Genomic DNA, 12,427 nt, shown 5'->3' on the forward strand with positions numbered 1-12,427 from the left:
GTACTGGGAGTGAATGACTTCCAGGGTGAACTGTGGATTCTTAGCCAAAGAGAAAAGAGACAATGACCACAGTGTGTGATAATAAAAACAATAATAAACTTTATCTACCCTAAGTCTACACGTTATAGTTCCGCTACATATCAGGGGCCCTCAAACAAATAACTCAAGTGAAATATAAAACGGATTAAGAATATTACAATATGCAACAGTACTGAGCAGAAGTTGATCGAAATTCAATACAAACGTATCATTGTAACTTCATTGCAATCATAGATATGACGCCGTCCGCAAATTATTAATCAATAGTACAATGGTGGCGAAAAGTGTTCTAAAATGTGTGAGTTTTTCAAAGGACTACCTAAACTGAGCGATTGTTAGATATTGCAAATGAAAATAAAAATCGGACTGTCAGGCGGAGCATTTGTAGATAGCTGATGGTGCAAAGTGCAAATTAAAAAACATGGGGCATCTGCTATATTCGCGCGGACTACGTCTGATAAGACTGGGGAGAGAAAGAATGAAGGCACGGAGTGTAGGACGCGCCTTCTTTTCTATGGTCCCCTCGAGTTCTTGAAGAAGTGAACTAATTATCGAGTCCTACAAGACCAAGTTGCTGAAAATTATGGAGGTTTCAGTTTCGCTTGGGTGGAAGTACTTTTCATTGTCCTGAGCTTCCTTGATTTGACCGTTGGTAAAAGCCAAAATTAAAGAAATTAGGAATAAAAAGAGAAGATGCACCGTAAATTTTCGGGAAAAATAGAATTGAGATTAAATACATGCCTTTTCATCAATTTAACAAAAGAATGTACACTGCCGCTCTTTGCTAGTGAGACATGAATACTGTAAACACTCGCATTAGCCACTTTATTTAAACGTCTATTTAGTTACCTATTATTTATAAGTTATTCCTTATCACCTACGTTACTAACTTACTACTTGACTAATTTTTCTGCTTTCGTTGCCAACTCAAAAGCGTCTGCTTCTTTGGCCACTACACACTTCTTTTTTTGGTTTGTGTTTGTGTTTCCTTTTTTTACCGCAGTAAATTTTTGTAATTGAAAACAGTGTGAGTAACTGAACTTGCACTTGAAGCCATTTAAACACAAAACTGAAGTCAAAGCTCCGTGCTAAAGTCCTGGTCGAACGGCACATCATAGTCAATGATACTTCGAGAAATCAATCTTTCCCTTAACTTTCATCAACTATAACTTACATGATCAAACGGCGCGAAGAAGTTTGCGATAATTATAACCTACATTAGTTTTTTTTAAGCTCCCTTATGCTTCTACTGCCATGCTTCTGCCGCGTAAACCATAAGCAAATAGTCCTGGATAAACTTAGGGCTTTTGTATACGGAAAAAAAATTTTCTGGTAGGGGGTTTCTAAATAGCAGAGAACAGTTTACATGAGAAAGCTTGGGTGAGCTCAAGTAGAGAACAACTTGCTTTAAAGGCAGAGAGTTTGTAGACACCACCCCTACCAGAGATAAATTGGGACATACAGAGCATGAGCAAACTCGAGATCTGAAGGGACCTGCTTTTTTTTACATAAATGGTAAAGGATAGGAGGGAGGGGTAACCCTCCTGATATAAGGAGAAACTATATCTTGATTACTTGCTACTGAGTACTGACTCCTAACTGATCATTTACTACTACTTTCGTTTCTCATTAACAAGTCTTGTCATGGAGTCACTTCTTAAAAAAATTAAATCGTCCCTTTGACTCAACCTGTGTCTGTAATAAGGGAACAGCTCTGTGCCAACTTGAATTTCAATACCAGACACTGGGTAAAACGCTGGTGCAAAGCAAACCTGCAAAAATAGAAGCATAGATAATCACTGTATCTCTGAAACAGATATGTTCACCAAATGAAATGATTTCCTCCTTCATACGAAACAGGTAAAAGGTATTCTCAATGTAACCAAGATATGATCTTTCCGTTGGTTGCGTGAAGTTTATTTTCAAGTAAAATTAAAGATTAATGCTTTGTAACAGCCCGTTTCATAAAATCTCTTTTATTTCGACAGGAGCACGCATTGGCCAAGGTTGAGCAAAATAGCGTGACCACTCATTGAGAGCTCTCTATCAATTGCTAGCATACCCAAGTGTCTGGCTACTGGTCAAAATCTCGCAATCTGATTGGGTACACAAGCAGTCAGAGTGCGCCTCCATCATTTTTGTGATTAGTTGAAAGGTAAATAAATCATGTGAAGGTAAATTAATCAACTTGACACGAGCGTGGGACAAAGAAAAATTCTGAGTCCCCGACAGGAATCAAACCAATGACCTCCCGAACAGCGGGCGGGCGCTCTATCCACTGAGCTACGAGAACTCATGGAGAGCAAGGTCATTTAACTGAGTTCATATATGACAGGTGTCCTGCATACTGCTAGGACCAAAGTCAAATGTCACGTAAATAAATCACTTTTGGTAACAGTTTGCCCAGTAGTAGAACATCCACTGGGGTTTGTTAAAACACTTCAACTGCTCAATCTCGGTCTCTATCGAATTCACAGGCGAGAATGAAGCCCCGAGTCAACTATCAGCTAATGAATACCTATAGGAAGCATTCCTAATATAAAACAAAAGTTGGATACCCGTTGACATAGAAGGAGTTCAAGATTATTAGCTTGGCTAGCAAAAGTTTCCTATTTGAGAAAACTTACTTTTATTTTCCAAAGTCAAATGTCACGTTATCTCCAATCAGCAAAAATGGTGCGCAGTCGCAAACCATGTCAAAGCCGTTACCTCTCATCCACTTCATGGCCCGATAAAGAGATTCACTGGCACTCTCACCACGAACAAGATGCTCGTAGAAGCGACACATCAGCTGCTCCGTTGCCCTGTCACTTATGGCCCAGAGAGCCACCAAAACGGACCGTGCACCGGATCCTAGGAACGCTCGAGCAATCCCAACGACTCCTTCCGCTCTAATCTGCCCACATGCACTATGACAGCAGCTAAGTACCACCAGTTTAGCTCGCAGTTGAACTTGTGCAATGTCAGACATCCTCAATAGGTAATCTTCTTCCTCTGGAATCCTGTTAGGAGGGCGTACCGGAGAAAGGGCAATTTCTCCTCTTTCGGCATTACCATGGGCTGCAAAATGTAGAAGACTCACTGAATGTAGCCTCTTAAGTACCGCCTGCTTTGTTGCGTGCTGTCCTAACAAAGGTTGAACACCTAGCAGTCGTCCAATCATCAGTGCTTCACTTAATGCACAGGGTAACCTAGAAAAGGACGTTTGCTCTCTTTTGTAACGCACCGTACCGACAGCTGGATCCCCCACTATCAGAGCACCAAACTGACTGTGATAGCATGCAGGACTGTCCTGAATGAGCTTGAGAGTCGTCAAAGAAGGAACGATGCGGATTCTGTATTTCTCTGATAAATACTTCCCGCCTTCATCCGCTAACGCTGGAAATGGAACTTGGTTTAAGCAGCGATCAGGAACAACAATGAGCTCGGCCTCCTCAAGTAGATCAACTACCGGAATGATTAACATTCTGTAGTACAAAGAAAAGCTCGATTCGGAGTTTCCAGTTTCTTCGTCATCTTCCTCTATAAGTCTCAATGCTGCGAGGCTCTGAACGTCATTTAAAGATCGATCTTCGCAATCTTCCTCGGGTGCAATACTAAAGCTCCGAAAGCTTTTAGCGAAGAAATCATCTAACTTGCCAACTAGTCCAGCACCAACTAGTTTCTCATCTACTGTTATTCTTCGGAAATGAATGATTCCACTTGTCTTGAGAACCCAGAAAAACAGATCATGATCATGATAAGAAATGTACAGACAAGAAGAGTTGCTTTCATTTTTCATAATATTTTCAATACCAATCCACGATTGCGGATCAGCTGAGATGTGGCTTTCAACAGAATACTGAGTTGCCATCAAGTCTGCTAATGCTCTAGCCTGTGCCAGCTCTAAAACATAAAGTGCATTGTTTGGATTTCCCCAAAAACAAAAGAATGCACTTAGATTTTGGTAGGGAAAATTGCGAACGTCTGAGGACGACACCTTAAAATCGTCGTTGTCGCCTAAGAAACTCCGTAAAGATTCACTTTTGTTTATACTCAGAAACAAACAGTCAAACGCTTCCTGGATCTTGTATTGGCATAACTTCACCACTGTAAGAACACAGAGAATTTTAAACTCTTTGTCTAAGTCTTCAATGTCTTGAGTAATTGACAGTGCCTTCTCAATATAATCTTCAGCCATGACATATTCACCAACCGATTGATACAATGCTCCTAAGTTTCCATAATCCGCTGCCTCCCCTTCTCTGTGACCAATTTGTATTCTGATGGCAAGTGCTTTCTCAAGATATTCTTTAGCCTTGTCATATTGACCAAGAGATTTAAACACAGTTCCTAAGTTTCCGTAAGAGCTGCCTTCTCCCTTTTTGTCACCAATTTGTGTACTAATGGCAAGTGCTTTCTCAAGATATTCTTTAGCTTTTTCATATTCACCAAGTGATGTAAACACAGTTCCTACGTTTTCGTAACATCTAGCTTCTTCCTTTTTGTCCCCGATTTGTATTGTGATGGCAAGTGCTTTCTCAAGATATTCTTTACCCTTGTTATATTGACCAAGAGATGTAAACACGGTTCCTAAGTTTCCGTACGCGCTGCCCTCTCCATCTTTGTCGCCAATTTCTATTGTGATGGCAAGTGCTTTCTCAAGATATTCTTTAGCTTTGTCATATTCACCAAGAGATGTAAACACAGTTCCTAAGTTTCTGTACGAGGTGGCTTCTCCATTTTTGTCACCGATGTGTATTTTGATGGCAAGTGCTTTCTCAAGATATTCTTTAGCTTTGTCATATTGACCAAGAGATGTAAACACAGTTCCTAAGTTTCCGTACGAGGTGGCTTCTCCATTTTTGTCACCGATTTGTATTTTGATCGCGAGTGCTTTCTCAAAATGTTTTTTAGCTTTGTCATATTCACCAAGAGATGTAAACACAGTTCCTAAGTTTCCGTACGAGATGCCTTCTCCCTCTTTGTCACCGATTTGTATTGTGATAGCAAGTGCTTTCTCAAGATAGTCTTTAGCTTTGTCATATTGACCAAGAGATCTAAACACAGTTCCTCAGCTTCCGTTTAATCTGGCTTCTCCATCTTTGTCACCGATTTGTATTGTGATGGCAATTGCTTTCTTAAGATATTCTTTAGCCTTGTCATATTCACCAAGAAATCTGAACACAGATCCTAAGTTTCCGTAGGAGCTGGCTTCTCCATCTTTGTCACCGATTTGTATTGTGATGGCAAGTGCTTTCTCAAGATATTCTTTGGCCTTGTTGTAATCACCAAGAGACATAAACACAGTTCCTAAGTTTACATACGAGCTGGCTTCTCCCTGTCTGTCACCAATTTGTATTCTGATGGCAAGTGCTTTCTCAAGAAACTCTTTAGCCTCGTCATATTGACCAAGAGATGTAAACACAGTTCCTAAGTTTCCGTACGAGCTGGCTTCTCCGTCTTTTTCACCGATTTTTATTTTGATGGCAAGTGCTTTCTCAAGATATTCTTTAGCCTTGTCATATTGACCAAGAGATGTAAACAGAGTTCCTAAGTTTCCGTACGAGCTGGCTTCTCCATTTTTGTCACCGATTTGTATTGTGATGGCAAGTGCTTTCTCAAGATATTCTTTAGCTTTTCCATATTCACCAAGAGAGTGAAACACATTTCCTAAGTTTGCGTAATCTGCTGCCTCCCCCTTTTTGTCGCCAATTTGTAATCTGATAACAAGTGCTTTCTTAAGATATTCTTCAGCTTTCTCGTAGTCACCGAGATAATAAGATATAATTCCAACCTTTTCATCAGTGTATGCTTCATTGTTTCTGTCTTCCATTTCTTTCGTAATATTAATCGCTTTCTCATAAAGTTCTCGTGCTTCTAGGTATTTATACTGCTGGAGATATATGTCGGCCAGGTTTACTGTGAGATTCCCTTCCTCGTCTTTTTCGCCACGCTCGCGGTAAATGTCAAGAAGTTTCCTGCCGTAGATTAGTGCTTTTGCATGATCAGGGATAACACAGTACGCCCTAAAGATTGTTTCATAGACCCCAATATAAAGTGAATTGAAAATTTCTACTTCCGTTTTTAGCACTTTATTATTTAGGAAGATCAAACATTCCTTGCAGACCTCAATGGCTTTTAGCGGACGAACAGTGTTAACAAGGAAAGTAGCAACAGCCAAGCCAATAAAGATGGCTTTTAAAATGTCTGTTATATTGTTCATGGCGTCCTCCTCTATGTACCCTAATAAAAATAACAAAAATCAAGCCTTTTTAGTTATTCAGGGTTATGATATTCTGTCGTACGTCCTCTTACCTACAATCATGGACAAAAGTTTTGGAAAAAATTTGCACTTTTGGCGCTGTTGCGCACACCAAAAACGCGAATACAACTTCACCAGCCCAACTCTCGCCGCCCACTCCCCCCCCCCCCCCTCCCATGCAATGTTTAAAACTACTACCTGCTATTTCCTCTGATTTTCAACATTGTATTACGTGGGGAGGGGAACTGTAACGCGTTTTGAAAAGCTGGAAGCAGCGCTTTTTTCAAACTTCAGAAGTAAAACACATACAATTCGTTAAATTACATAAGCGTCTCAAGGACTCTTGTCCACGATTGTAGATGTAGGTGTCTATGTGGTTATTAGAGAATCCAACGGTGGGGTAACTCTTCTGTAGACTGGTATTTCGTGTGTGCAAATGGTACAAAAAGTCAGTTAGCTGAGTGCTCCTTTTGTTTTCCAGTGTTTCGAAGCCCTGATAAAACGCGGTACGCGAGTTTTTAAATGGCTTCCCAATGACGCCCTATCTATTGGCTTCGGCCTCACAAGGGTCATTAAGTACAGTTAGTACATGACGTCAGAGTTATTCATTGCGACCGACGTGAGTCCGTTTCCGTTTGCAAGCTTTTAAATTTTTAAGGGTTGTTTCGTTTTTTTTCCTTTCCTTAGGAATACCGTTAAGGTTCAGATTGCTTACAAATCTTTCCTCTAACTTCTCGTTTTGTTGTTTTGAGTTCAATTTGGTAGTCAGAGGTTTTGTTTTGAAGTTGCATTATTTGAGCAATAGTGCGGTCCGGTATGTCCGAAAAATCGTTCCCGTAGGACTTTCGTGCCGAAATTGATTTTTTTGCTATTTTTCACTAATTTTGGGTCGAATAATAAGAATCCGATGGGATTCAAATTTTCCGATTCCGTCTTCCCATGTTTCTGGCTCCTCAAGGACTAAATTTACGCTAATTTATGCTAATTAGATACAAAAATAGGTTTTGCGAATGTCTTTGCTCTTAGATTCAAGGTACAGGGACCAAACTTTACACGAAGCTTGCTCTTGGTGACGTTCGTCGTATAACTTAGATTGGTTACCATGGCAAGCAGCGATGACGTCAGGATTAACTACTTACTATTTTGGTGGTGGCCATCTTGGATCCACCATCTTGGATTTTCGAACTCTCGTACTTCTGAAGGAAAAAAGTGCATTTCTTTAAGAAAATCCAAGATTGAATTCTTAAATCCGAAAGCGGATTTTGTATTTCTTTTCTAAACAGATTAATCCAAGATCTCTCCGATCAAGGAACCGAAGAATTCACTCTGGGCAAGGATTTTTCGGTTCCTTTGATTCATCATGATCTGAGTGATCTCGGATTGATCTGTTTAGTAAAGAAACGCAAAATTCGTTTTCGGATTTAACAGTCCAATCTTGGTTGTTTTATAAGGTCATTTCACTGAAATAGAACCTGCACTGAGATTTTTGTCAAACTTTGCCTATTAAATGTTACATACATACATACATACATACATACATACATACATACATACATACATACATACATACATACATACATACATAAACTTTATTTAAGCTCGAATTTCAGAGTAGCTTGACAAGCTAATATTTCCGAGAACAAAATATTTGATAACGAATTGTTTATATTATAGGAACTTAAATTTTGAAATAAAAATGAGGGGTCCCCATACTCTTTTAGGAGCAACAGCACCTTGTTTGTACCCAATAAATCCTTATACCAGCACCATGATTGTAGTTATAATCGCTTGCTAAATTCACGTTTCCGGCGATTGTTTCTTGTTCTACCCTGAGAATTGGTTCATATTTATTTTACACAGAGAAATTTATTACTCAATTCAAAATAACAGAAAAAAATGAAAGGTCACCGTACTCGTTTTCGAGGAAATGACGATTTACCTCTATGGTGAGGTCCAGCCGTAAAGGAAAAGCCGCCATTTTTTTAATGCGCGCGCGCTAACCACGTGTGAAATTATGGGCAGTAGGGATGCGCAGTGCAATACTGGGGAATGATCTTAACAAAGAAACGCACCCTAAGTAACGAATGATAACATGTGCTGCTCAAACGGACGAGTTTCTTTTCAGGGCTTAAAATTGCGAAACACGCCTAGAGTTTGGAGTTTTACGGCTGTTTATTTTTTTTTTTTTTTTCACTTAGGCCAGGTTTACACGTCAAATTTCATATGCGCCGAATCAAATACCAACTTGAGTCGCTTCGAATTAAAAACATGCGGTATTTGATTTAGACGTGGCATTTCACATGTGCCAAATCGAAATCGTGAGCGCAGGAAGCACAGTAATGGGCATAATAAAGTTTAGTTTTTTCCTCCCGATGGCAAGTTTGTAATGGAAATTATTTAGGCTAAGAGAATGGTGAACAACTGAATAAAATGAAACTCTCTATTCGTAGCTTCGTATCCTTTCAAGAGGCCTTCCACGAGCGTAGTCCAAAAATGGTTAACATCTATGACGACATCCAGCCCTGGTACTCTGAAAAGGTCAAACCACAAGACCGTGAAGAACAAGGACTTGAAATCTTGCACGATTTATGATAGAGTACCTCAAGTAATTGCACAACCTGTTACAGCTCATCCATGCTTGCCGCTCTGGGGACTGGGAAGGCTACCTGGCAGCGATGGAATGCCTGATAAAGAACTTCTTCGCGCACGATCTCCTCAACTGCGCTCGGCTAATGCCAGTCCACCTCGCGCAAATGAACGCACTCGAGCATGAGGACCTTATGACATATGAGGCATTGAAGTCCGAGGATTTTGTTGTCGCGAAGTCAGGGATCCCGTTCACGAGGTTGTTCACAGATCAGACGCTAGAACAGGAGATCAAAGTATTAAAGCGCCACGGAGGTATGTTCGGGTTAAGTCAAGACGAAGCCGCCGTAGATCACCCTCTTGTCACGTCACTGTATCTCTACCGTATGGTAGAGCAACAAAACGCTTTCCTAAAGTTTCCGAGGCTTCTGAGGAGAACGAGCACTATCAACTCTCTTGGGATGTTGCTGTAAGAACGCGAAAAAACGCCATGAAACTCCGCCAGTCGATAGAGCTACACTGCGAAGGTAACCCATTTACAGTCGAGTCTCCCTAGAAGAGTGTGATGTCGTCAGCTCTTGTGCCTGAAAAAGCAAAGGAAGATATCCTGCGCTAGGCAGAGAAGAGCCAAAAGCGGTTTGAAGCATTTGTTGAAGACAAATATCTTCTAAGCACTCCTTATGGGACGCTATGAAAAAGCTGAGACTGGTCACTTTGTTCGTAAATGGATTATTAGCGCGCTTCTCCAGCAACACAACCATCAAGCTGGTCTGAGCGTCTTATCCAAAACCAGTTAGCCAACGGAGAACTGCCAACTCAGGTTAAAGACCTAGAGAAATTTGTCTGCCAAGTGTATTGCAAAGTGGGACCTACCACCCTTCCTGAACTTCGATGGGAGCTCTTGTGACTCAGGAACTTGGAAGGTGAGATGCTGCCATCAAGCGCGCAAACCTCCTAGCCATGCGTGACAAATCCTATACCATCACCTGCCCAGATCTTCCCCTCATTACAGAGAACGGCTGGAGCGGAAACTAAGGAGCATACGTGCCCGTTATATACTTGTCTCTCCCTGCACCCCAAGCTGTTATTGAGCTTATCAAATGCAGCTGCAAGTTAGACTGCAAGGGACTCTGTAGCTGTTTCAAGAACGGAATTCCATGCACTCCTCTTTGTTAATGCTTTGGAAAAACCTGTACAAATCCATTCACAGACGGCACACGAGTTGATGACGAGGATGGTCTTAGTGCATAAGAACTTCAGTCACATTTTATGCTCGAACACCTTCAACGGAACTGTTCATTAGTATTATACATAGCAGAAAGAAGACGAAAAGCGTCTGCGTTGTTACTATGGGACTAACAAAAGTCAATGATATTTTCGTATGAGAAACTGAAAGAGTACCTGCCTTTAGCAAAAAAGGAAAATACAAGAAAGTTCTGCACTTAACTGGACATCGCTCATACCGGAAATCATTCGTTAGTTAAAGTTTATTTAAAATTCACTGTTTTGCTTTAGAATAATGAGATTTCGAAAATCCAAGATGGCGGATCCAAGATGGCCGCCACCAAAATAGCAGGTAGTTAAACCTGACGTCATTGCTGGTTGCCATGGTAACCAAGTTAAGTCATACGACGTACGTCATCAAGAGTAAGCTTCGTATAACGTTTGGTCCATGTATCTTGAATCTAAGAGCAAGGATATTCGCAAGACTTTTTTTACATCTAATTAGTATAAATTAGCATAAATTAAATCCTTAGAGTGGCCAGAAACATGGGAAGACGGGATTGAAAAATTTGAACTCCATCGGATTCTTATTGTTCAGCCCAAAATAAGTGGAAAACAGCGAAAAGATCAATTTCGGCACGAAAGTCCTACGGGATTACACGCCGTACCGCACCACAAGGACGAGACAAGAAACTTAACCACAGATAACGCCTGGTTCTTGATCTAAATTGAGACCAGACTGATGGGAATGAGTGCTTTAACCAGACATACAAGATGCTCAACAAATTTAGGGAACTAAAAGGTTAATTAGATTGTAACACTACAACATTTCAAAAGTAGGGACAAAGAAGAAACAGTGCTGTTGTTTTAGTAAATAGATATCCCAACAAACGCAAAGCAACAATAAAAACCAAATCAAGGCCAATATCAAAATGTAAACATCATCAGTAGCAAAGACAGCTACAAAGTCACCTTATGTTTCTCTGATACACTCATAAATCTATTTCAAAGTGTCTGAGGAGATTAGATCAGATAGATAAAAGAGCTATACACTGAACAAAACCAAGCACCGTCTCGCATTCAAAGGTTAATTGGACAAATATATGTCAAAAGTATATGTCTGATATGTGACTATTACCAGTTTTGTCCTACTCGGCTGAAACGACGGTGATGATTGGACTGATCAATGTTCCCCGTTTTTTTTCGATCATCGAATTCGCAAAATGTTCCAGGGTTCTTTCTTTCCGCTGAAAAAGTAAAGCGACTGTTAACAGTTTGTGAGATAATTTTTAGCCAAATATGCATAACAAAGTTAACACTGATTTGCACTCACAACTTTTACTGAGTCGCCAGAATGAAAACAAAAACCAATATGAGCCGATAACGGGAAATTTCCTTGTCAAAATAATAAACAGGGAAAAGTGAAGCAGATTGATTTTTCTACCAGCGGTTCTTGCAATCAATTATTCATCATTTGCTTGGCTTACAGATAGCGCTCAAAAACTGAAAACAAACAGTCACGCGATATTCATTGATCCAAATCTCTTCCAGTGTAAATTAAAAGTGTTAAACATCTCTTGTATATACATCTTATTTGTGGATGAACGGTATCAGTCACCAACAGTTTACAGTTTATAACCTTACCGTGGTCAGTCTCTCGATCCTCGGACGAAATTGAATCAAAAGTGATAGAATCTGAAAAACAAAAGCAAAAACAATCGAATTAAACCACTTCTTCTAAAGTATGTAAAATCTTTTGCTATCTCCATTTTATTGTTAAATACTCACGCTACAGTCCAATGCCTTTCAAAGGAAATTGTGTAGTTGACCATAGTTAATAGATTGAAATGATTATGAAGCCCGACAAAGTTCTTCTTTGTATGATTTTTTCCTCATTTTGGCCTTAACTATGCATAAAGCACAATAGGTAATTATTTATGTTTCATAGACTATATAACTCAACTGGAACAATTCGGTTATGGGACTTATGCATAGTGTATGATGGTAAAACGAAAGAATATTTGGGGTCGTGGACCTTCCAACATAAATCTTGGCATCTTTGTTTGATCTTTTAAAGCTTGTCGGGCTTCAAAACTATTCCCTCCACTAACCGTGCGTTGAATGAATAGAATTTACATTGTTCGCCTTTCTATCATGGACACTGACTGACTTGTCTGAAGACAAGTAAGACAAGTAAAGAAGCAAGGCTTTTGCCATAGGTCTGTTGCAATGTTTCACATTTGATCATTTCATAATATACTTTGCAGGATTTTATTGATTTCCTTCTGCCGCCTTCTCGTGGTAATAATATCAGTTCACAGAACCAAAAACTTT

General features: G+C 40.0%; 1 protein-coding gene across 9 annotated transcripts in view; it reads right to left on the reverse strand.

The window, feature by feature from the left end:
- Positions 1-74: 74 nt before the first annotated feature.
- The window catches only part of LOC110045322 (tetratricopeptide repeat protein 28-like), a 63,143-nt gene continuing 50,790 nt past the window's right edge, over positions 75-12,427 (reverse strand). For 4 of the 9 annotated variants that reach the window (XM_089295994.1, XM_089295995.1, XM_089295992.1 and 1 more), the window contains 3 exons: positions 11,738-11,788; positions 2,667-6,264; positions 75-1,811 (listed from right to left, as the gene is read on the reverse strand). In XM_089295994.1, the coding sequence (XP_089152120.1) occupies positions 2,669-4,219 (1,551 nt within the window). In that variant the 5' untranslated portion in view covers positions 4,220-6,264; positions 11,738-11,788 and the 3' untranslated portion in view covers positions 75-1,811; positions 2,667-2,668. Of the gene's footprint in view, positions 1,812-2,666; positions 6,265-7,422; positions 7,485-7,854; positions 10,555-11,231; positions 11,341-11,737; positions 11,789-12,427 lie in introns of those variants that run through there. The other 5 variants (XM_089295993.1, XM_089295998.1, XM_089296000.1 and 2 more) reach the window with 5 other exon arrangements.

This window comes from Orbicella faveolata, unplaced genomic scaffold (assembly GCF_042242905.1).
Source record: "Orbicella faveolata isolate gen_17 unplaced genomic scaffold, um_ofav_v1 contig_26, whole genome shotgun sequence".
Classification (NCBI taxonomy): domain Eukaryota; kingdom Metazoa; phylum Cnidaria; class Anthozoa; order Scleractinia; family Merulinidae; genus Orbicella; species Orbicella faveolata.